Consider the following 23,357-nt stretch of genomic DNA (forward strand, 5'->3'; position numbering starts at 1 on the left):
TTATTTCCACCTCCTTTCTGTATGTGGTGGAATGCATTTAGATTAAATTCTTCCTCCAGGCTCTCTTTATTTGTGTTTTGCTCCCTGTGAAAAGAATGCCTTTGATAATACCATTTTAAATCTGTTTTCATATTTCTGTGGCATACTTTCTCACACTCCGTGCTTTCCAGCTTGCGTGATAAACTGGTCTTTTCCGCGTTCCCACTGATGTAGTCAGAGACGGCTATAGAGCTTTCTTATGGCATAAACCTCTTATTTTTTCCTGTAGTACGCTTAATGACGAAGTCTGTAATATTCCAGTCACCTATAATTGCCATGCAACTACAGTTTAGTCTTTAAATTCTAATGTACTTTCATAGGAGGGTGTGCAAGTCTTGGAACTGATGGTTTACCTCCTATTAAACATCTCTTCAGTTTGCTGTTTGGAAAAGTGCTTTACAGTGTGAATGTTTTGCTACCAGTAAGTAAATCAGCAGTAAGCAGGATGAGCCTTACACTGAGTGGTATTTCAATGCTTGCGTTATGATCTGATGTCTGTTCACTTTGCCAGCGCAAATTCTGGTCCAGGTCTTCACATGACGCAAATCAGATTATTGAAATCCAGGGTATGCTGATCTGGAACTGCCTGTCAAGATGTACTCAAGGCTCTAATCTTAACTCCAAATTTAGTTTAAAATAGTAGCGTTGTTCCTTCCCTATAATGCCTCATTCTCATTTTGCTCCTGAAGTCAAGCTATACAGATTCTTAACTAGGTAACTCTTGACAAAAGTAGCATTACGAGTGGCTGTACTGCCCAAGTGATTAGACAGCTCTACAGTGTCAAGCAATTCAATTTTTTTTAACTACTGCCTCTCTTTTTTTGTAGATCTAATAATACAATGTCAACTGGAAGGGTACGAACGAAAAAAAAGGCATGTTCTTCAGACCACTCTCCAGACAACCTTCCTCTGAGGAGCTCTGGAAGACAGGTATTTATAATAATTTAAAAACACATGGGTTCGTACTCTGGTATTTTGTATTTTCTGTTGATGTTTATAAAGAAAGTAGGCTTCGTTGTGGGTAAGTTAGAACTTGGAGCACTTATCCAGAGAGAGGAAGAATTAGTTAATTCTGTGAATAAGTAGGCAAAGTGTCTCGTCTGTGAACAATATTCAGAGAAGATAATTTCTCAGTATAACTTGTAAATACTTGATGTGTTAAAAATACTATCACAGATTTCTGTACAGCCAGACAAAGCTGTCTATCTATCCAGACGGAGGCTTAAAACACCACAATACGCGGCACCTTTGAGGCCCAGAAGAGACATTTGGTGTACAGCTTTGTATCTGGAGTCTAAAAAAAGCCCCAAGGATACCCTAGTATTTTATGTGAGGTGCAGATAAGATTGCTGCTAATTAATATCAGTAAGTATGTGAAGAAGAGATTTTCTGAAGGAGAAATAGAATGAACGCATGAGGCTTGGCTCATTAGCATGTGATGGAGCTTAAAATATAATTTAAACTGGAAGCTTTGCTTATAATTTCTTCAGTGGCATCGGTTAGTCTAAGGCAAGACATTTTTAGCTTCAAATTATATTTCCAGCCTTACTGGTTTTGGTTTTTTTGGATTTTTTTTGTTTTGTTTTTGGTAGAAATACTGACCTATTTTGACAGCTGTTTCATGCTGCAGCTATTTCACAATGGATACAAAAATTTTCATTAGCGCCCTTTTAACCCACAAGCTGCAAAACTGTCTGAATGCTATTTTGTAGAAAATGCATTTATGTAATACCCGATCAGATTTCAGCTATTCTTTATTAGGTGAAGAAGAAAGCGGCTGAAGCAGCAGATGATGATGATGAAGCATCAGAGAAGAAATATAGAAAGTGTGAAAAAGCTGGATGCACTGCAACATGTCCCGTTTGCTTTGCCAGTGCAGCTGAAAGGTTTGATTCTTTCTGTTTGCATTTTCCATGGACTTCTCTAAACTTGCCGCTGAAGTTTAGGATCCTGGCTATATTCTGAAAAATCCCTTCATTTCTATGTGTAGAGGGAGAGTTGAAAGGTACTAATAAGAGTCTTACAATGCCAGGAAAGTTTCACAAGTTATTCTTGTTGTGGATAACTTTCTACTGTGCAAGTTGCTAATTCGGATATAGAATATCTTTAGAATACGCTTATTTATGTTGTTCATGGTGTCTTCTGGAACATGCCTTGCTTCTGTGAAACTGAGCGCGTGTTAGTGTAATCTGAGGCAGCTAAACTTGCTTTCAAGATGGAAAATGAAACTGTCATTTACTGTAGAAAGTCTTCATCACTCCTTTGCTGGAGTGCTTTGCAGTCCGCAGTGGGATTCTGACCTTGCAGTTTTAGGGTTTGAGAGACAGTCATTTGAACTCTTTGTTTTTTCATTGTTCGTGGCTTTCTGTGTGCTCACACGAGTCCTGTGTTCTGACCCTGGTGGTACTGAACGCGTGATTCTGGCAAGATGCGTCTATAATAAGCAACACGTTAGACCTCATTATGCCGTAGGCAGGCTGTAATTATACAGCATTCCTCCCTGGGTAGTTGAGACGAATTTTCCTATTTTTATTTATTTTCCAGTGATACAAAATAATTCAATGCTTCATCTAGGTATCTGTGTGGATTTTTTTCCGTGGCAGGGGGGTATTTTCATAGGAAATCCAAGTGTTTTGGCAGTTGCGTGAGTGACTTGTAGAAGAAATAAGCATCTGACAGATCAGCATTGGTGATACTACATAATTTAGTTAGGAAACAATAGATACTGCTTAGTCATCTTTTTAAGTTGTTATTTTAACGCTTTGATTTCCGCCCCTCCCCCCACCCCGTACATATTTTCAACATTATTTGAAATGAGATAATCTCATGGCTAGCTGTTTTGGTGAGTGGCTTAGGTCAAGGCTTTTTACCTCGTGCATTTACCTTGAATCATTTCAGTGAGTTTAATGAGAGTTTTCTAAGTGAAGAGCGGTTGTTTTGTCTGATGAATATTATCGTTGCTAATGGATATTTCTGAGAGTAATAAAGAATGAATGTCCAGAATGTGTAACTGCTTCCTCAGGGTTTTCTCTCATTGGGTTAAAATCGCAGCCAAGTCGGTCACGTGAAAAAATACAGGCAACATCTGTTTTGTGTTCAGATTTGCCTTTATAGTTTTGTCAGTTGTTCTGGGGATGGGATATTGTAACGATTTACGAATCAATTGATCACACATACAGGAAAAATCCTGATTTAAATGATCCCTCCCACCCTTGCACTAATATCAGAACAAAATGGAACAAAGTAAAGGAACTGTAAGTTCCTGTGGAGGGGGACATTGTCGTCTTATACATTAGCGAAACACTTAATGTGTTACAGCACGTATTGTAAAAGCGAATGTATTTCATGTTCAGGAAACGTCTGATTAAAGGGTTCTGAAGAGAGGCTCCATTGACCATTGTTAGCGGGAGGTTGCTGGAAGCCAGAGCAACTATAAAACTGCGCATTGTGTACGTCGTGCCTCCTTTGCATCTGGTGTTGCTTAGTTGGGAAACTGGAAGTGTTGGAGACAATTGAAATCTTATTGTTATTTGTATGACTGTAAGTGCCCTCTGCAAGTCAGCCTTCACGAATGTAACATAAAGCCCTGGCTTGTCCTGAGTATTTTTTTCACATTCTAGAATGTGCTACAGTCAGTAGAAAGATCTTTTTTTCTAAATGTTTTGTAAAACTATTTCTATGTCTCCTGCATTACAGGTGTGCTAAAAATGGGTATACGTCTAGATGGTATCATCTTTCCTGTGGGGAACACTTCTGCAATGAATGTTTTGACCACTATTACCGAAGGTAGATTTGCCAATTAAAGTTGTGCCTTTTCAGTGCTTATTAAAATTTGACAGATGTTACAACTGTTGAAACATCATGTACATAAACATAATACAGGACTTGTGCTCATTTTATTCAAAGCAAGGCTTAGACACTGACGCTAAAACTGCAGGTTTATGGACTAGTCATCAACTCAAACGTAGCAGTGTGGGCAAAACTGGTTACTTCAGGCAGGCTGGTTTGGATGTATGGTTATCTGAAGCTTTTGTCTCAAAACAACAGAGACTTTTAAGGGATGAGAACAGTTTTAAGTAAATCTATTTTCCTTTATAAAGGACATTCACTTTACAGTGTGAATTCAGGAGACTTGCCGCTCCATAACATTAAATCAGTGAGCAGATTTAACTCTTGCGGTTCAGTGACTGTGAAGTGAAGACTCTGCTCGGGCTTACAGAGTGCTTTCAGCTCCAAGCTCCTTCCCACCTAGAGTGGGAGTTGAGTCCAGGTCTACTAAAGCTTTTGGGTGCTTATGTGCTCAGCAGTACCTGTGACTCAGGCCAGGCCTTGGGTGCTGGAAGTGTGCTTATGATCGAGAGGACACAGTAGTCGGGATGCAATTTATTACTATCGTAAGAACCATGACTTTCTCCTTATTTTAACGGGAAAGGTAGGACTCTACAGCCTTATTTCTCTGTCCTTACGTAAAATGTTTAATTTTAGAATAACTGCTGTTGCTCGAAATGAACTAAATATCCAATTTTCTGACTGCTTGTCATTTTATTTTCCTCTTCTTTCTTAGCCATAAGGATGGTTATGAGAAATACACTGCCTGGAAAAGGATTTGGACAAGTAATGGTAAAAGTGAGCCCAGTCCAAAAGCCTTCATGGCTGATCAACAGCTTCCTTACTGGGTAAGATGGAGGGTGATCTGTTTAATATCATCCATTTCAGTGTGATGTTCTAGTGTGAGTTTCTGATATTGTATGTTCAAGCAGCAGGTCAGCTGAGGTTTTGAGGGGATTTTCTGGTATTAGAGTGCGTTGGGAAAGCTCAAGATAATAATTCTGATCAGCCTTTCTGTTGTTAGAGACCTCCATACCCCACAAAGAACCACCTTCTGTTGTTTTTCAGTGAAGTAGCAGTTAAGATGTGTGACGTTCAAGAGTGCGCCAGCTATAGGAAAGTACGAGTGTGAAAGACTTCCAGAACAGATTTTGTATTTCCCTGCTAAAAAGAGCAGCAGCAGAGAGACTGGAGTGGAAGGAAGTTGGGTGGTGGTGTCTTTTTTTGTTGTTGCTGGGTTTTTGAAGTGGTGAACAATGTGTTTTTGCAGTAATGCTTACAAAACCCACTGAAGACCATAGTAACTGGGTGTTGAATTGATTTTGGAGTTAGGTTCTGCGGAGAAATTCAGTGTTACAGGAGATGGGCACAAGATTTCTGTGTACCAAATGTCTGTCTTATGACCTGAAAATTACATGAGAACAAATTTAACAATTGTATTTGACAACTTTCTCACATCTCGCTGCTTTCTAATTGGTTAGTTATGCTTCATTAATCTTACCTGTCATCAGACAGCAACTAGTAAAAACATGTTTGTGTGTTGCCTTGTAGGTGCAGTGCACAAAGCCAGAGTGTGGTAAATGGCGTCAGCTGACAAAGGAAATCCAGCTGACACCACAAATAGCAAAAACTTACAGATGTGGTATGAAACTGAACAATTCTACCAAGGTAACACAGAAGAGTTTTGCTCATGTTGAAACTAACAAGTTGATATTTCTTGTTTGCAGATACTAATTTCTTGTTTGCTGCTTAATGTTTCTCATGTTGAAATGGTTGTCCGATAGCCTGGAGAACTGTGTGGTGACAGGCCTACATGCTGTTTGGATTTTTTTTTCCCTAGCTGGAGATGTCAAAACAGAAGTACCTGGAATGTTTTTTGTCTGCACAGTCAACTGTAAAATCCTTCATTCTGAAGCTACAGAAAGATTATCAGCATGTACAAGCCAAACATGCACCAGGAAGTTTATTTTGGTTTTGTTTGGCCATACTTTGTTATTGAGGAAAGAATCTGAAAAACTCAATGAGCTTTTATTAATTTCTAGCAACTCTGTCATGGGGCTTTACATGAAAACTCCTGAAATTTGAAAGAGTCCTTAGAGTGCCATAGTATCTATACAGTTAAAAACATAACGTGAAAATACTGATCATGTGAAGATCAGAAGGGTCAGCATTTAATCTTGAAACTTTGTGATAAAGATACTCTTAAAATAAATGAGGAACTTTCTTCTATAGTCTAGACTGGAAGAGCTTCTCTGGCAAATGTGGGCTATTTGCAGAATTTTTCTATAAAATTCCTGTTTGTTTGTTTGAGCATTCCACTCCAGTTCATGTAATCGAATGTATATTTTACTGTCTGATCAGTAGAAACTAACTTAACAAGTGTGTTTTAACTATGCATTTCTCTACTATTTATTTTTATTAGCATTATCATCTTGGCTACAGAAGGCTAACACTAACGCATTTTTCGTTTGTTTTTTAAGCTTCGAGAACTATGCCATAGACAAGTCACTTTGTTTTATATTTAATTTTTGTTGTACAACTTATGAATAGCTCTGATACCGTTCACTTTTCTTTCAGACTGAGGGCTCAGACCAGTGTTCCATGCCTGAGGACTTGGTGAGTAGTGGCTGTTCCTCTTCCTTTGTCCTAGAATATGAAAGCAATCTTAAAGCACAGCGTATTTCTTTCCTTTTCTCGGGCCTTTGGCCAATTGTGGTGGTATTTTGCTCAGGAAACTGTCAGACACTATTTGCAACAGAGCCTAGGGCCTTCTACTTTTTCATCTTTCTCCTCTTTTTCCCTTACCATACCAACTAGCTTTCAGGTGGTTTGTGGTGTCTTTGAGTTGTGGCCTGTGATTCAAGGTTTACTCCTAATTCTCTTTTTTGATCAAGCAAAATAGCATTCAGTTGCCAGCTTTCAAATAAAATTCCCCATCCTAAAATTTCCCTATCTTTCAGGTAGTTTCTATCTTTAGTCAAGATAGTCTCCTGTTTTTGAAGACTGCAAGAGAGCATCAAACCATGTTTTCTCTCTCCTCTCCCTTATAATACAAAACTAAACTCCATGTATGTTGGTGTTTCAATGGGCTTATGATCATGTAACGCTGCATTTCAGATTTGGTACGATCTGATGTTCAATAAGTCAATGTTGACAAGTGTACCTGAGGTACCCCTATCCCAGGAAACGTGTTCAAGGCTACTGTTGATTTGTAGAAGCTTTGTGGTTTTGTTTTCTTAATGCATGTTTGATTTGTAAATGAAGGCTGAATTAGTGTTTTTTAGGGTTTTAGAGGGTCTTTGATGGAGACAGCAGAATCTAAACTAAATTCATCAGTCAGTTGTAGGCATTTCTAAGTTCAGATTTCTGGATGCATAAATGACCGTAAGTGTTTTATAAAGGGTCTGTTAAGGCATAGATGTGTTGTCATGGCACGTCTCATCTGTTTGCTTTCCACGTGCGTGTGGAGTTTGTGAAGTTTCAGCTCCATTTCTGAGGAAGAGATTAATGCTACAGGTTTTCTGTGTCAGGCTGAGGAAGGGGAAAGAGGGAGAGAAAATGTCTTTATGACTGGCAATTCTGAGATTTGTACTTCTAGTGCTTTTTGGTCTCAGTTTTGGAGGGAGGGGGGGGAACTGGTTCATTTTCCATCGTTTTCAAAGTACTGACGTGTTCTCTTCTCCCCTCTTTCCTTCACTTCTCCGCTTGGCCAGAGAGTGGCTGAAGTTTCAGACCATTGGTGGTACTCCATGCTCATACTCCCTCCTTTGCTGAAAGACAGTGTGGCAGCTCCCTTTCTAGCTGCATATTATCCAGACTGCGTGGGCATGAGTCCATCCTGTACCAGCACTAATCGGTTACCTGGTGAATCCAGCCTTGTGAAGTTAGAGCACTTAAAGAGCGTGCCTAATTTGACTGGTAAGGGCCATCTGCAGGGCTCTGTTGCTTAAATAGGTGTGATAAATTTTGCCTTATAACTGAGTTTATAAGGCACATAAATGCTCCTGATTCAGAAATACTGGTTCTGTTCTCAGCACTAATACACACTCTCTGTGTGACTGCTTCTGTACTTCTTTGATGCAATTTACTCGTTTGTAAGGTAAAGGTAATACATTTTGTATGGCACTTCTTTAGGGAGTAAGCACAGACTGCGTAGGCTTTTTGTTTACCACCTGCCATTTGTTTCTAGAAATGGGAAATGGACATGCGGGTACTTAAAGATTGTTTGCGTTAAGGAAATGAAGATTTAGCAAAACAAAACATGATTCTGCTAGTTTTGATTTTGTGGATCTTTGGGGCTTTGGAGAGAAGGATTTAATTTCTTAAGGCACTGAGATTCTTTGTAGGTTAATTTTTTTGCTAAGGACAGCTCTGAGACTGACAGCCTGGGAGTGCGGATCTGCAGCGTAGGTCAGGTACGGAGAAAGGTAATTCAGGATTCCCACACTCATCTCTAAGAGTGCTTTGAGGCAAGGTCAGCTTCTGCGTTGTCTTAGCAGGCTTTGCTCTCCTTAGGTGCTGAAAATAAATCTGTTCATCTATTTATCTGCTTAACAAACAGGAAACTTTTATTACACAGAGCTACCAATACTGCGTGTGGAAGATGGCTACTTCTGGTTGCTACCCACTCTGGGCAGTATTGGGAGTTGAAGATGAAAGGGGTTCAGAGTCCTGCATAAGCCTGTGCAGTGATGCTAGATCTTAGACTTGGGTTTAGATCCTGTTCCTTGTTGGACTCGTCATGGCATCTGAGGGCACGCACAGTTTGTCTGACAAAACTTAAGCTCTCATAGGTGCAAGACATACCCATCAGGTAGCAGGACAATTAATATTCCACAGCCTAGAGGACAGGAGAGGGGAGAGCAATAGAAATGAAATCGTTCTGAAGGTGGCTAGAGGCTGGAAGGCTTTGTTACTTGTTTATCTGTGTGAGGTCAATGGATCGTCTTAAGAGGGAGAAGGATGTAATGAAGGTAACGATGGAGTATGACTAGTTCTTGGTGTGTCTTTGTTCAGTTGCAGGTATGAACAAGTATTTCCAGCCTTTTTACCAGCCCAATGAATGTGGGAAAGCACTTTGTGTGAGGCCAGATGTCATGGAACTGGATGAGCTCTATGAGTTCCCAGAATATTCACGAGACCCTACCATGTACTTGGCTTTGAGAAACCTGATTTTGGCTCTGTGGTACACAAACTGCAAGGTAAGAGATGCTAATAGTTAATTTGTTTGTTTATAAATAATAGCTACTTTTTTGGGATGTGGACTCTCTTCTTATGGATTGGACTCTCTTCTTAGATGACAACTTATGCACCAGAAAAACTGCTGCCATCTTTTTGAAAATCCATTCTAAGATTGGCTGTTTTTTTGGTTTTGTTTGTTTGTTTGTTTTAGTTCTTTTTACAGTAAAAGACAAAAGTTTTAGAAGTATTAAAACTCTACTGAGTCTGCCCAACTATTAACTTTTAAAGGGGTGCTTGAACATTTTCTAAATACTGCTTGTGAGTATTTGATGGGGGTTTTTGGTTTTTTTTTTCCATATGACTTATACAGGGAAGAGATTGTCTTTTTACTTACGCTAGCTATGACGCTGCCTTCAATGGAATTGCTGGAATTTCATGTACTGAAGCTGTCAGATACTGTTGTGTGTATTTATGTGAAGGTTTCAGATATTAATCTGGTTTTTTAGTTGGAATGCCAGTTTGGAATGGGTTTTACTTGAATGTCATTGTGAGCATTGCCATCAGGTAGATTCATTTTGCAGTCGGGGATGCTTTTCAATACCGTTTTTGCACTAATGCAGCACACCATGGAGTTTGCAAGAGTATCTTGTAGACTTATGTGCTAATCAATTGCATGGATAATATTCCATGTTAATCTAGCTTAATAAATTGTTACCTTACTGTAAAGCTGGCTAGCAAGAAACTTCCACCAAACTTGCCTTTAAAATGCTCTCAGAAGCCTGATTTGTGATTGATTTCTACAGCCTGGTTTACAGTTTAAGTACGATGTAAACACGTGAAAAATTGAGTATTAGAAAATAAACTTTCTGTCCTTTGTTTCTGCTTTGCAGGAGGCTCTTACCCCTCAGAAATGTATCCATCACATCATTGTTCGGGGGCTTGTGCGTATTCGCTGTGTACAGGAAATGGAGAGGATACTTCATTTTATGACAAGGAAAGGGCTAATTAATACAGGGATTTTATCAGTCAGTCCTGACCAGTATCTTCTTCCTAAAGAATACCACAATGTAAGTTGCTGTAATAATCTCTACATTATTAGTTCTTTAAAACTACATGGCACATGTCGTAGCTTTTTTTTTTTTGGAATGGCAGGTAAAATTACATCTAAAAGCAAATACACTGCGTGTCTTTCACATGGTTCTCATCTGCCTTCAATGGTTGTGGAAACTACAGACATGGGATTCTTGCCAGCAAGGTTTTTGTTCCCACTAAAATCTGTGGAACTCAGTCCTATGGATTTCTGCTTCCTATGAGCTTTCCAGATGGATGGGAACTGTGTGAAAAATATACAACAGACTTAGGTTCTTCTCATGGCTTAACCGTGTAATACATAGTTATATACAACCGCTCGCATAGGCGAGGAAACTATTCCGTATTGGTTTGCAAGATCTATGATTGAAGGGTACGCACTTCACTTGTGACTAGCAATTTGCTTGATAGCACACAAACTTATCAAAATAATGTATTCTGTAATGGAGTATCTCCTAGAAATTGCAAGTTGATTGATGTTTGGAAACTATATATTTTAAATTTATAAAATATTTTTTACTGGTCAACCCAATCTGTGATTGAAATCATTACGAGGTAAGTGTGTTTCTTGGCTGATAACTTCAGTTAGATTTTGTTACTTATAAGTTCAGCTGTTTCTGTTAAAAGAAATTGAGACATCTGCTTTTAAAGTCCTTAAAAATTGTAACTATTTCCAAAGCTACAATTGAGCTTTTCTCCCTATTAAGTGCACTATCCTCTTTAAAAGTTACCACTGATTGCTTTAGAGGACAAGAGAGCCTAGACTTCTGAAACCTACAGGTATTTTTAACTTTACCAAGAAGAAAAATAACTGTGTGATGATAAGTTCTGTTTTAGTTCTTACTATTTGTTTAAATCTTTTATTACTTTTTAGAAATCTGTCATTATTGTTGGGGCTGGTGCAGCAGGATTAGCAGCAGCCCGACAGCTGCACAATTTTGGAATTAAGGTGAGAAACTTTAGAGTACATTACTGAAAATCAGACTTCCTCTGCTTTGAAAGTGTTCTTCATCAAAATGAAAAAAATTACATTCTTGTTACAAACATTTATATACAGGGCATCCTAACTGATTTGTAAAATCTGGGGTTTTATTGAGTGAATCTGCTGTTTGAAAACAGCATTTATTTGTATCTATAATTCAACAAAGCATGCAGTGAATATTTTTACATAAACTTAGGTTGGGAAGATAGGGGAGACATGGATATTCACATCCAAATAATGGGACTGTAGATGATGATGATGGCTGTTTAAATGAGGTGAAGTGTTCTTTTATTTGTGCACTTCACTGTACTTAGCTGTTGCTTATTAAAAACAAGCAAATCACATTTCCCTTTTCGCTGATATTTATCATAGACAGTGTGATCTCACAAGATTTACATGTTGACATGATTTTACACATCAGAATACTCTTATGAAAATCTATTGGACTCCTAACATGTGAGGCGTTTGCAGGGCTGATGCTTAAGGAACTGAATGAGCATCTGACTTTCTGGATTTATGTGTTACATATGTCTGTATTTTTATGAATCCCTGAATCCTATAGGGCCGTTATCTTGTTCCTTTATGGCTAAACAGCAAATTGCAGTGCAGCCTTTCTGTACATCAGGTCCTGTGGAAAGCTATCCTGCAGTAAAATACACGAATATCAACTGGCAGGACCTTTTTTAATATATGAAGTATGACATATGTATTTTTATATATACACACTGTTGCTTTCTACTGTGCTGGAGAGATGAGTTTCTCTAAAAAGACTAAAAATAAAAAGATAATACAAGTAAGGGTAAACATTTAGTCAGACATCCATCTAGTCTGGTGTCCTGTGTCTATCTGTGACAAGTAGTGGGTGCTGAAGGAGGTACAAATGCATGGTGGAAATATGTGAGAATGGGGTTTTCTTGGAATACCCCAGGAATAAATTTCTCCAAAAGGTGTATGGACTTCCTCAGATGGACACTGCGTATAGATCACTGTGTTTAATAGCCTGTAGCATGCCTTAAACTCCAGTTTGGAGATTTCCTGAATAGGTCTTAAGCTTTTTAAAAAAGACAACAAAAATAAGGTGGTTTCTTAAAGTAACAGTTATTTATATGAGTATATCCCAAAAGGTAACCTTTTGATAACAATTTAAATGCATAAATGAACTATATACACAAATGAAAACAGTGTGTTAAGATTGTTAGCGTTGCTGGATTGCTTGGCATTTTTTTGTGTTTTGTTTTCTCCTTTGCTCTGGAGTTCAACAGATAATGTTTAATATAACTGAATCTTACAATTTACTGAGCTGCATTTGTGTCATAGGTTATTGTCTTAGAAGCTAAAGACAGAATTGGTGGCCGAGTGTGGGATGATAAGACGTTCAAAGGAGTCACTGTTGGAAGAGGTGCACAAATCGTCAACGGATGTGTCAACAACCCAGTGGCACTAATGTGTGAGCAAGTGGGTTCCCTGCAGCGGTCACGCATTATCACTAGTGAAAAACTGTCGTTAAAGCCAGGCTTGGGTGGCTGGGTGAGGGTGGGACTCCTTTTTCATGACATGATTAAAACCACTGTTCTGTGTTGTGAGTGAGCTCTGTGTTGCTGTTCTATCTTTGGTAGCAGCTGGGGACAGAGGAGGGCTGTAGAGTGGTTTGGGGCACATTATGTAAAGATTAAACAAGGCAGCTCCAGCTGCAGGACCAGAAGAAACCGCTTTTTTTCCCCCTTTTCTGGAGATAGTCATGTAAAAGGACCCCAGCAGACTTCCTTAGAGCTGAGAAAAGCTGTACAGTGGGAGGCTATTGCTGTGTTGTTGTAAGAAACATTTCTGTGACAGACTTGCCTTTGCACAGCCTCTGTATTTCTAGTTCAGTTCTGCACAGGTTAAGACGCGTAAGTCTAACAGCTACTGATGCAAACACGCTGCAGTTTGATTATGTATTTAATTTGTTGATTTGCTTTTGGGTTTTTGTGGGCAGGAAGCTGAATATCTCCAAGTGGAACTCGAGTATGGATTTTGTTCAGAGAGGCATGTAAATCCAGCCCATGCTGCTTTAACTCTAGTGCTCTGTAGTGTCATGAGGAAATGTTTTTGTAATCACGTTTTAGTTATGAGATGAGGAGAAATGACTTCTGAATACACCTTGGGTGCCCATCCCTTTGTGGTCTTTTCATGTCATTTCTCAAAGTACAGCTGTATCTTGAGATGAGACCTGCAGGGGTGACCAACAGCCTAGGGAGATGTGAGAAACACTGGAGCACACCCTCAGGAACAAGTCCCTAGGAAGAAGTTAGCGCTATATTTGTCCTATTTTCTCTAGACTGACTCTGTAAAACATACTTTTCCGATTTAGCTCTGTTGTGTGTTCGATGCAAGCTGGACAAACAGAGCAAGACACTAGGTTTAATTCCAAATAATTTCTTTCTTGGCTTGTTTGTTAATAAAATTGGTGGTAACTGGCAAGCAACATCCTGTCAATTCCTGAACACAGGGAACTGTTTGCGCATCAGGCACTAGAAAGTTGTAGAAAAGAATTTATTTTAATGGCGATTTAGAGAAGAGGGTGAGGTAGAAATGAAGATGACTGGTTCATCATGTTTGGTTTCCAGACCCAACATCTCTGTACTAGCTCCTGGCCTGATAGGAAAGTTGGAGATAAGGTTTCTGGGAATGCCCAATAAAGAAAAGGATGAAAGAGTGGGGAAAAACAATTTGTGGACCATTAACGGATAGAAGGACTGTTGGTATTCCAGTTTTAGGAGAACGAGAGTTTGAGTTAATCTGACTAATTATTTGAAGTCATGGATGTTTCCTAAGTGGCATCGCTTACCTTTGAGGGATTCACCTTACTTGAAATAATTTTGAGCAGGCTAGGCACTGTAGTTTTTCCATACTTAAAAAGCAATAAAATGTCTTTTTCTTAAGCTTGGCATTAAAATGCACAAACTAGGGGAGAAATGTGACTTGATCCAGGAAGGTGGAAGGATAACAGATCCCACTATTGATAAACGTATGGACTTTCATTTCAATGCCATCCTAGATGTCGTCTCTGAGTGGAGAAAAGATAAAACCCAACATCAAGATGTTCCTCTTGGTGGTAAGTGGGAAATGTATTGCAAAGGGAAGTCGCTGGCTGCATTCATAGAGTTTTATATTAAATTGGCTTTATGTTGGGCATTTTTAGAAGCGTGTGGCTGTCCATCTGACCTGAAATCCAACAGTGATAACCTGGCTCTGTGGATGACAAAGAGAGATTGACTATCGTGTACACACAGACCAAAATAGCACTTTTAAGGAAGCCTAATTTGATGGCTTTTACAATACTGTACAACTTCTGATGTGATGTCTTGTTTTCACGAGGTAGCGTTTTTGGTATACCTAGTGCTGTTACCAGTTCAGAAGCCTTGCCTCTTGCCGAAGCAGACCATAGCTAGCTGTAACTCTTACACTTTTTGACTAAACTGTCTCAGAAAGAGCCTGATCAAAGCCTTCTGCTGGCAACTATAGTCCCATCTCCACTGGTAACACTTCCCACCGCACTGACAGCATGCAGGCACATTCAGTAACAAAAAATAAACTTGCTCAGAAACATCTGCCTCCTTTATCTTTCTAGCGCAGATTCTCTGTAAGACAGAATTAGCAATTCTTATGTTCTTCAGTGAGCTCTGGATCAAATTTCTTAGCTCTTCGGCTTTTGTAAAAATTAAGCAGGATTAATTGGCAAAGATTCTCCATTATCTTGAAGTGTATTTTCCTTGAAATAACTTTGACTGTATATTGATGACAGCTGTCCAGCTGTCCTGTTGTGCAGTGTGTTTTGGTTTTCTCTTTTTTCTTTGAAATCATTTTAACCCCTTTTTTTCCTGAAGCTATGTATGTTTCCTTTTTGAAGGAAATCATAGGATAATCTCTGATTAAACAACAAAGTTGGATTTTATCACTGGAAAGATCTTACTGGGTTTTTTTCTACAAGAAGAAAAACATCTTGGTGCAAATTAACAATAAGCTTGAAAAACTTCATGATCCAGAGAATAGCAGAGTGAAATGCAGTAGGACTTCTGGCAGATTGTGATCTATTCTTACTTTAAACATGTTCTTTCACAGAAAAAATACAAGAGATCTATAAAGCGTTTATTCAGGAGTCTGGTATCCAGTTCAGTGAGCTGGAAGAAAAAGTACTACAGTTCCATCTCAGTAATCTGGAGTATGCCTGTGGCAGCAATCTCTCTCAGGTGAGTTTTGACAGCCAGTGTTCTGAAGTGGCTGAGCTTCATAGAAAATAGGGTTGGAAGTAACACTGAGAAGTCATCTGATCCATCCCACAGCCCCAGAGGGACAATCAGCTATCCCTAAACTGTTCCTACGTCCCTAACCTGTTCTTTAAAAACACCGAGACCCAGATGCCAGCACTGCCTTAGATAATCTGACAGTTCATGACGTGCTTCCAGTGAGATCCTCCTGAACGGAGAAGTTGAGAGTAGGTGGTGCAGTGGAGCAGGGCATTTTGCGGAGATGCTGGGTGGTAGGATTTACAGTAGAGTTATTCTTCCTCAGATGTTGCATGTGATTTCTGCTTCTCAGGCCTGTGTTTAAAAACTGAGGTATTTCTCTACTTGCTAGGTATCTTGAGAATAAATGCATTTAACTTCTGAAGTGTTCCAACACCCTGATGGTGGGCCCCAGTTCACCACTCCTAGGTATTCCATTGACTATGTGATACTCTGCTTTCCTTGTGACTTGGTTTTAACCAAGCAGGTTCAGGAAATACCAAAGTACGACGTTGTTTGCAGTGTGTTATTTACTCAGACCTGTTGCTTGGGTTAAAGAAGTTTACGGTCAACCATACTGTGGTAGCGGGACAGCTGATGGATACATGCAGATGCACAAATCTGATCTGAACTGAGAAGCACATAAGAACAAGACAGTGCTACACCAGGGCAGCCAAGGGAAAATCTTTTGCTATGTCAAGCTTTCACACTTCACGAGCACCCAGGGGAAGTGAGAAAGATGTTAAAATCGATCTTACCTTCAATTTTTAAATGAAAATACGAAGTCAGCGCAACCGCAGTGATAGGAATTGGCATTTGAATAGCAGTTTGAGAATTGCTTCAGATTTTTCACTGCTCAGTGGTGATTGCTTAGTGCAAGTATCACTGTTGCACTAACTATGAGCTTGCAGGGGTGAGGGGAGAAGGTCAATGAATGATACCATGGAAGAACCTCCAAGGTCTCAGAAAAATTCCGTTGAGTTTTTGTCTATCTTATTTTCCCCTTCATGTTGGGAAATAAAATATTTCCTATTTATTTGAAATCGTAAGACTGTAAAACAGGTTTTCTTTGCTAGAGACTGAAAACTGAAATAAAATACACTGCAATCCACCTGAATTTTTGTACTACCTGCCTTGTTCCCTCTACCAAGCAGAACCTGCTAATGACCAGCCCATGTTAGGACGTTTCTTAATCCAGTATTTCATGTGTTGCATAGCGGCTGTTGGCCTTTGCCAGCATTGCCATACATTCTGGTGATACACCTTTTTTTCCCAGTTGTGAAGGGAATTGGGTGGCTCCCTCTAAACTGTGGGACTTTTGCTAGTACCCATGTCACCTCCCCAGTAGAGACAGCTAGTTGTGTTCTGTCCACAGGTATCTGCACGCTCATGGGACCACAATGAATTTTTTGCCCAGTTTGCTGGAGATCACACTCTTCTAACTGTGGGATATTCTACTGTGATTGATAAATTGGCAGAAGGGCTGGACATCCGGCTGAATTTCCCAGTGAGTCTGGAAAATGCTGATGCAGTGCCTGTCTTGGATGCACCCAATGCTTTGAAGCACCCAGTCATATCTTTGTGTTCTTTTGGACCAGGCAAATCTGTGCTTGTGAATATTTTGATTTGTCTAAAAGAAAAAGAGGAAAATTCCAACATTTCTGAAATCCTCTTTGAGGACTATCAGTATTTAAATATTACGATATGATGAGCTTATATGTTAGAATCATGATGATTTTTCTTTTTCAGCTTCCATGGAGGCAATTTTTTTTTTTTCTTTCAGTATTTCTCTGGAAATTTGTGTTTCTCAGTTTTTGGTTTGCAGACTAGTGCTGTATTAGCTATTTTTATCTGAATTCACATTGCATGTGTAGACTTTGTAGCATAATCTTCAATTTGTCTTCAATAGGTACAGAGTATTGACTATTCTGGTGAAGAAGTACAGGTCACTACTGCAGATGGAACAGTGTGGACAACACAAAAGGTACCCAATACATGTTGAGATTAAGAATTTTAGGGAACACAAGAACAATATTGACAACAGTACATGTCCTTTTCGTTGTTCTCCCCCTGCCCCTGAAGACTATTTAGTCCAATTTCTCCCCATTCGAAGATGAAAACTCATATGTATTTAGATGTCTTGGAGCCTACTTTTCATTGAGCATGCTAGAGTTTTGGGTACTAGCTGATCTGAAGAACTAAGACCTATAAAGGTTACTTCACTAAAAATGTGAAGCAAACAGATTTTTGTGGGTCTTTGAAGTAAGTTATGTTTTCTGGTTCCATTCTCTGCTCAGCTTTACTCCATTTAGCATGTGAATCTGCCCTATAAAAATGTTTCCCTTTGGTATGAAGTACTCGACAACCTGTACTTCCCAGTCTTCCTTATTCCCTGTATCCCCACCTGCTTCATGCTGTATAACTTAGGTTTTAGTAATTTTTAAAATGGTATCAATCCAATCTCAATCAAGTTTATGCATCGACGGTGTTACTGAGCATATTTTAAAGGGAAGGGATCTGTGAAGGAAGAAGAAACAAGCCAAAACAATGACCATCTTTTCTCCTTTCAAAAAGACAGTTTTGTTAATCTGAGAGCCATCGACTCTAATTTACAGGAGGTATTAAAATTAGCGTCATGGTTAGCTACTCTGATACAAGCAATTCAACAGACTGTAACTTAAACCCAGTGAACTGCAGGGTCTGTCTTCACCTGAATGTAAGGCACGTGGTTCCCCTTAATGGGGAGTAAAACCAGACACTAATCTAGAGATGTGAGTATTACACTGCATCCTACAAGAATAATCCATGTTAAGAGGATGCTGTGAGGCTTAAGTGCAGTGTTCAGCTTTTGCTACTGTTGTAATGGCAATTATTTCTTTCAGGTATTAGTGACTGTACCACTGGCCCTTCTTCAGAAAAATGCCATTCAGTTTAATCCCCCACTGTCAGAAAAGAAAATTAAAGCCATTAATAGTTTGGGAGCAGGAGTCATTGAGAAGGTAAGTAATCTCAGATAATATTTCTTTTTCTTTTCATAGAAACATTTGCTGCTTTGTCCCCACTGCTTTTGCTGTGTATTTCTCAGGATTTATTATGCATTTGGTTTTATTGCCCAGAAGAGCAAAATGCTATTGGGAATAACATGTATTTCTGTTTCTTTGATTTCCCAGTTTAATGGTTTTTTAAAAGAAATTGTTTGCAGAATTGCTTCGCAGCTTAAATGCTTCGCACATAATTTTGAGCACGCCTTCATGATGGTCTTAGAGCTTCCAAAATTCTAACAATATGCTTATTCCAGGTCCTTTCAACCTAATAAATACAAAAACTGTTTCAGAAGAATACTGGAAGTTGTGTATTTGTCCAGTGTAAAATCTCCTACCCTTTCCCAGTGCAAAAAGACAGCCTCTCCTGCAGAGATCCCTAGTAAGACGTGTGCTTAGAACAAAACAGTAACAGCAGTAATGCCACAAACAGGAATATAACAATGCTGAAACTTAAAAGCAAGATCCAGAAACCCCACGCACAGGATGGGGATCGCTAAGTTCTATGTCAGGCTTGTAAAAATTATGTCTTGAGCATTTTCCATAGTGAATTCCATTGTGAATCTGACAGTCTGTGCATTTGCAATTTGTGAGACCAGCTTTTTTCTTTTTCCTTCCCTGTCCCCCTTGGAGAACAGGCCCATACATTCTCTGTTGAAACCCTCTCATAGAACTGGGTGTCTCTTAATTGAGTGGAAAAGAACAAAACCATATACCATGCCTAGTTCCGAGTTTTGTGATGTGAAATGCTTTAATTCAATCTCTCTCTCTCTAGATTGCCTTGCAGTTTCCTTATAGATTTTGGGACAGTAAAATTCAAGGAGCTGATTTTTTTGGTCATGTTCCACCCAATTCCAGCCAACGTGGGCTCTTCAGTGTTTTCTATGACATGGATCCAGAGGTACCATATTCCAGCTGTGTTTTCTGTTGGCCCTTTGGAAATTCAGTTTGGAAACTAGGTGCAATAATTACTGAACAATGAAAGTTTATTTCTTCCCCCCCACCCCTGCACCTGTTAAAAGAAGTGGAAGCAGGGTTATTTATCCAGAAAAAGCTGATTGATACTTCACTGTAGTAAATGGGAATGTTTTCCTGTGTTCAGATACAAAATATTATACAAGCAAGTTAATGTTTTTATTCTCAAACTATCCTGAAAACAAGTCTGTAATACCTGACTGTAGATGTACTAATATGGGAAAAAGTCTACTGGTCACTTACAGTTTCGGGCTTTTGTCCCTTATTTAAATCAGCTAAAAATCCTGTTAAGAAGACCATGCTGCTCTGTTAATACTTGCTGGCTTGCACTAGCCTGAGTAATTATGTGGAATGGCAGAAGAAAAGACCCACACTATGTTTTGTATGAGACTGAGGTCTGTAGGGTCAGTCCCGAACTCATGAATTTCAAACCAAGTTCAGACCAGTGCACTGACGTCACGTTTCTCTTCCTCACCCGTTTCAAGCAGACACATTAGATGTTTATATCTTACTTTTTCGTGCTCTTACAACAACTGCTGCTTCCTACTTGGCCACAATTAAAAGGCCATTCTGTAGCCTTATGGCTTACTCCATAAGGAAACCATCCTGTGAAGACTGTGCTCTGTTGCTACACAATGCATATCTGTACCTGTCCGTGACTTCCCTTAAACAAGGAATCTTCAATACTTCTAAGCTCCGTGCTCCATGAGGTTCAGTGCTCTGGTGCTGCCAGGGACACTCAATACAGTTCTTAATTTGCTTGATAGCTATTCTCTGCTAGCGATCAAGTTTAGTAACAACAGAATTGCCTTATATAAACGAGAGAGGGACAGTTCTTTAAGAGAGTTGAGAACCTGTACGCTATTTTATAGTCACCACTTCATCTTCGAAACTTCTGCATGGTAGTAGAGATTTCTTGAAGCAGAAGGAAACATCAGTAGAACTGAGCTTTCATTTCTTGGGCCAAAATTTGCTGGTTAGAACTTAGTACTGGCCTAATCCAAAACATATCTAACTAGTATTTAAGTACTTTGTTACCACCTTTTGACATTTCAGTACAGTTGAGGTGGAATTTTGGCATGGAACTGCAGCTTAAGAGGTCTGTCACAAAGAGTAACACCATAAATGTCAAATCTTTCAGTGTTGCCTTTAAGTAGGTAGAGATAGGAATTTTTCCGTTGATTTAGCAAGTGGTAAAAGGGGCTGACCGTAACACAGATCTTGAACAAGTTCTCAGAGATGTTGATGATTTGAGCATAAATACTGATAAATACTGTGAAATAGGAATCAAACCCACTTTAGAACAAAAGTCGCTCTGCAACTGAAAATCTGTCAATACCAATTAAAAGGGACTCTTCGAGAAATACTTCATAACCTAATCATTTAAAAATGGTCTCACATTAATATCTTGTTTTTAGAGCAAACAAAGCATTTTAATGTCAGTGGTCACTGGAGATGCTGTGACGACCATTAAGAATTTAGATGATAAACAAATACTGCAACAGTGTATGACTGTACTTCGAGAGCTCTTCAAGGAGCAGGTAAGAGAAGCCTCTTTTATTAAGAGATGAATTAACTTGCTGACAGACAGACCTTTTGATTGTATTACTTCATGATGTATAGCAAAACCTTTGACACTTTAAACTATTTTTCTTTTCTTGTCAATCTGAGGGAATATGCTTCCTTCGAGACACTCTGGAAACACAATGTTTGGTCTCGTGTGAAAAATGTGAATTGAGATATCTTAGATCTGCCTGAAGGAAAACAGTAATGAATGGAAAACCAGAAATGAACTATCATCCTTTAAAGTGCTTTTAGAAAGGAAAAATAATTAAAATCAGTGCTTTAGGCAGGTAACGCAAATACACTTCCTTCTTAGATGTCACTTTTTCCAAATGTTGTTTTCTTGGGGGGATGTTTGTGTGCATGTTCGGTCATCACCACTTAAAATGCACGATAAGAGCTTTAAGCAAGGTGAATTTGACTATGATTTACTCACACCCATGTAAAAAGTAGCTGAAATTACAACACCCCCAAACCAAGTGAAACAAACCCTGTACTCTTCTAGTAAGAACCAGCCCTTCCAGAGCTGTCTTGGGATAGAGGTACAGGCACAATCATCAATCACGGGCCCTACATCCTGACCGTAAAAAGAAATTAAGATAAAAATTTCTACCTTTCCTTCCCCCAGCTCATCATTAGGATAAAAACAAATAGGAAAATCAGAGAAGCCTGAGGCAAGCCAAAACCACTGCTTAGCAATGTTACGTGCCTCCCACTCTATAGACAGCAGAGCCTTCGATCAATTCCTTAGAGCAGTTAGATCCCAAGGAATGCTCGCGTTCATGTTCATGGGTGACCTCTCAAGCCTTACGGATGGTGCAGATGCTAGGCATCTGAAAGCTCCGGTTTTCCTAGAAAACATACTTTTGGTAATGCTTTAGAATTAACCACATCATGTGCGGTGTAAGTCCACATACCTGCTCTTTTGACTTCACAAGAGTGTAGAGGTAGCGAACAGGTCTGTGGTTTTGGTGCCACTCAAGTCTAGAAGAGACATTTTCCTGTCTGTCTCCCTGGTTTGTCGCAGCTGTGAATTTCAGGCATCTGTCCCCAGCGCAGCGGGATTTTCAAAGACAAGATAGCTTCCGCGGCTGCACCAGAACCTGGGGTGCCTGCGCACCTCGCCACACGTGGCTGGCCCCCGACTGCTTGAGCTTCAGCCCCTCACGTGCCACCTGAGCAGAGCAGCCTGTTGTTGGTACCACACGCTGTGTAAGAGGAGCCAGGGGTGCTTCTCTTTACTTGTCACGAGTTCCTCAAGAGTAAGATGCATTTGTAGTTGACTAAGCTGTCATACAACTGTCAGCCAGGCCCTTTTTGGTAGAATTGTGTGGAAATGTGGCTGCCAGGTGACAGAGCACGCAGGATTACTGTCGTGGCTTAGCTACAAACACTCTGGCCTTCTGTTCTCTCCCTGACCCTAGCTTTCAAGCCAGCTCCTTTGCTTATCTATGATCAGAAACGTTATTTCTCCATCGGAATAAAATGATGAAGATTACATTTTGAGATTTAACCAGCTAGAAGTAGGAAAGTGGCATGCCTTATGAAGATAAGAAGTGCTTACATTATACATAGAAACATATTGAATGATGTTAATATCGGTATTTTATCTGTTTGCAAGAGTATCTGTATTTTGAAGAGAACTCTTTAACCTTTGTGGTTAGTACTATAATAAATAAAACAGGAACTTAATTCTGGAAGGTGATCTAATCTGTATCATCCTGCTACTACATACTCTAAAAGGTTACATGAGACTGTTTATGACAACAAGCTATGCAATTATGAGCTTTTCTTTGCAGTGCATAACTTTTCTTTTGATTATGCAGGAGGTTCCTGACCCAGTGAAGTTTTTTGTTACTCAGTGGAGCAAAGACCCTTGGCTCCAGATGGCATATAGTTTTGTGAAAACAGGGGGCAGTGGTGAAGCTTATGACATTATAGCTGAAGACATACAAGGGAAAATTTTTTTTGCTGGTGAGGTAAGTATCTTTGTTACTGTTGATTTAAGGTTTTTGGAGAACTATTTCTTATTAAAGAACTTTTGCTAACACCGCTAACCTAAAGCTAGCATAAACTCTGTTACACAAACATGCTAATGTTTCTGGGTTTATTGATACAGAACCCTCTTTATTTGTATTATTACTGGGCATGGAAAGTCTAATAAATATTTCAGGTCAGCAGTGAACTGCATAACCAGTAAGTGCAGAACACGGCGAGACTGTACAATCCACTTCTATTTTTACTTAAATTGTCTTTCTGTTACTCCGTGTGCAGGTAACATAACAAATATATGCTGCTGATAGTATAGGTGCATCCTATACCGAAACAGAAATTACCTGCCCTACTTAAGTGCAACTGATAATTTTGCTAGCCGACATGCTTGCAAGTTTTGAA

General features: G+C 39.3%; 1 protein-coding gene across 3 annotated transcripts in view; it reads left to right on the forward strand.

Moving 5' to 3' along the window:
- The window catches only part of KDM1B (lysine demethylase 1B), a 28,332-nt gene that overhangs the window by 1,995 nt on the left and 2,980 nt on the right, over positions 1–23,357 (forward strand). Inside the window, exons 3-21 of one of the 3 annotated variants that reach the window (XM_056331697.1) lie at positions 867–969; positions 1,801–1,925; positions 3,736–3,825; positions 4,604–4,715; positions 5,419–5,535; positions 6,445–6,483; positions 7,581–7,785; positions 8,884–9,068; positions 9,939–10,115; positions 11,012–11,086; positions 12,437–12,574; positions 14,042–14,213; positions 15,221–15,348; positions 16,760–16,891; positions 17,294–17,368; positions 18,267–18,383; positions 19,201–19,326; positions 20,819–20,941; positions 22,790–22,942. In XM_056331697.1, coding sequence (XP_056187672.1) covers positions 880–969; positions 1,801–1,925; positions 3,736–3,825; positions 4,604–4,715; positions 5,419–5,535; positions 6,445–6,483; positions 7,581–7,785; positions 8,884–9,068; positions 9,939–10,115; positions 11,012–11,086; positions 12,437–12,574; positions 14,042–14,213; positions 15,221–15,348; positions 16,760–16,891; positions 17,294–17,368; positions 18,267–18,383; positions 19,201–19,326; positions 20,819–20,941; positions 22,790–22,942 — 2,379 coding nt within the window. In that variant the 5' untranslated portion in view covers positions 867–879. The remainder of the gene's footprint in view (positions 1–866; positions 970–1,800; positions 1,926–3,735; positions 3,826–4,603; positions 4,716–5,418; positions 5,536–6,444; positions 6,484–7,580; positions 7,786–8,883; positions 9,069–9,938; positions 10,116–11,011; positions 11,087–12,436; positions 12,575–14,041; positions 14,214–15,220; positions 15,349–16,759; positions 16,892–17,293; positions 17,369–18,266; positions 18,384–19,200; positions 19,327–20,818; positions 20,942–22,789; positions 22,943–23,357) is intronic. The other 2 variants (XM_056331695.1, XM_056331696.1) reach the window with 2 other exon arrangements.

The sequence above is a fragment of the Falco biarmicus genome, chromosome 3 (assembly GCF_023638135.1).
Source record: "Falco biarmicus isolate bFalBia1 chromosome 3, bFalBia1.pri, whole genome shotgun sequence".
NCBI classification, from domain to species: Eukaryota; Metazoa; Chordata; class Aves; order Falconiformes; family Falconidae; genus Falco; species Falco biarmicus.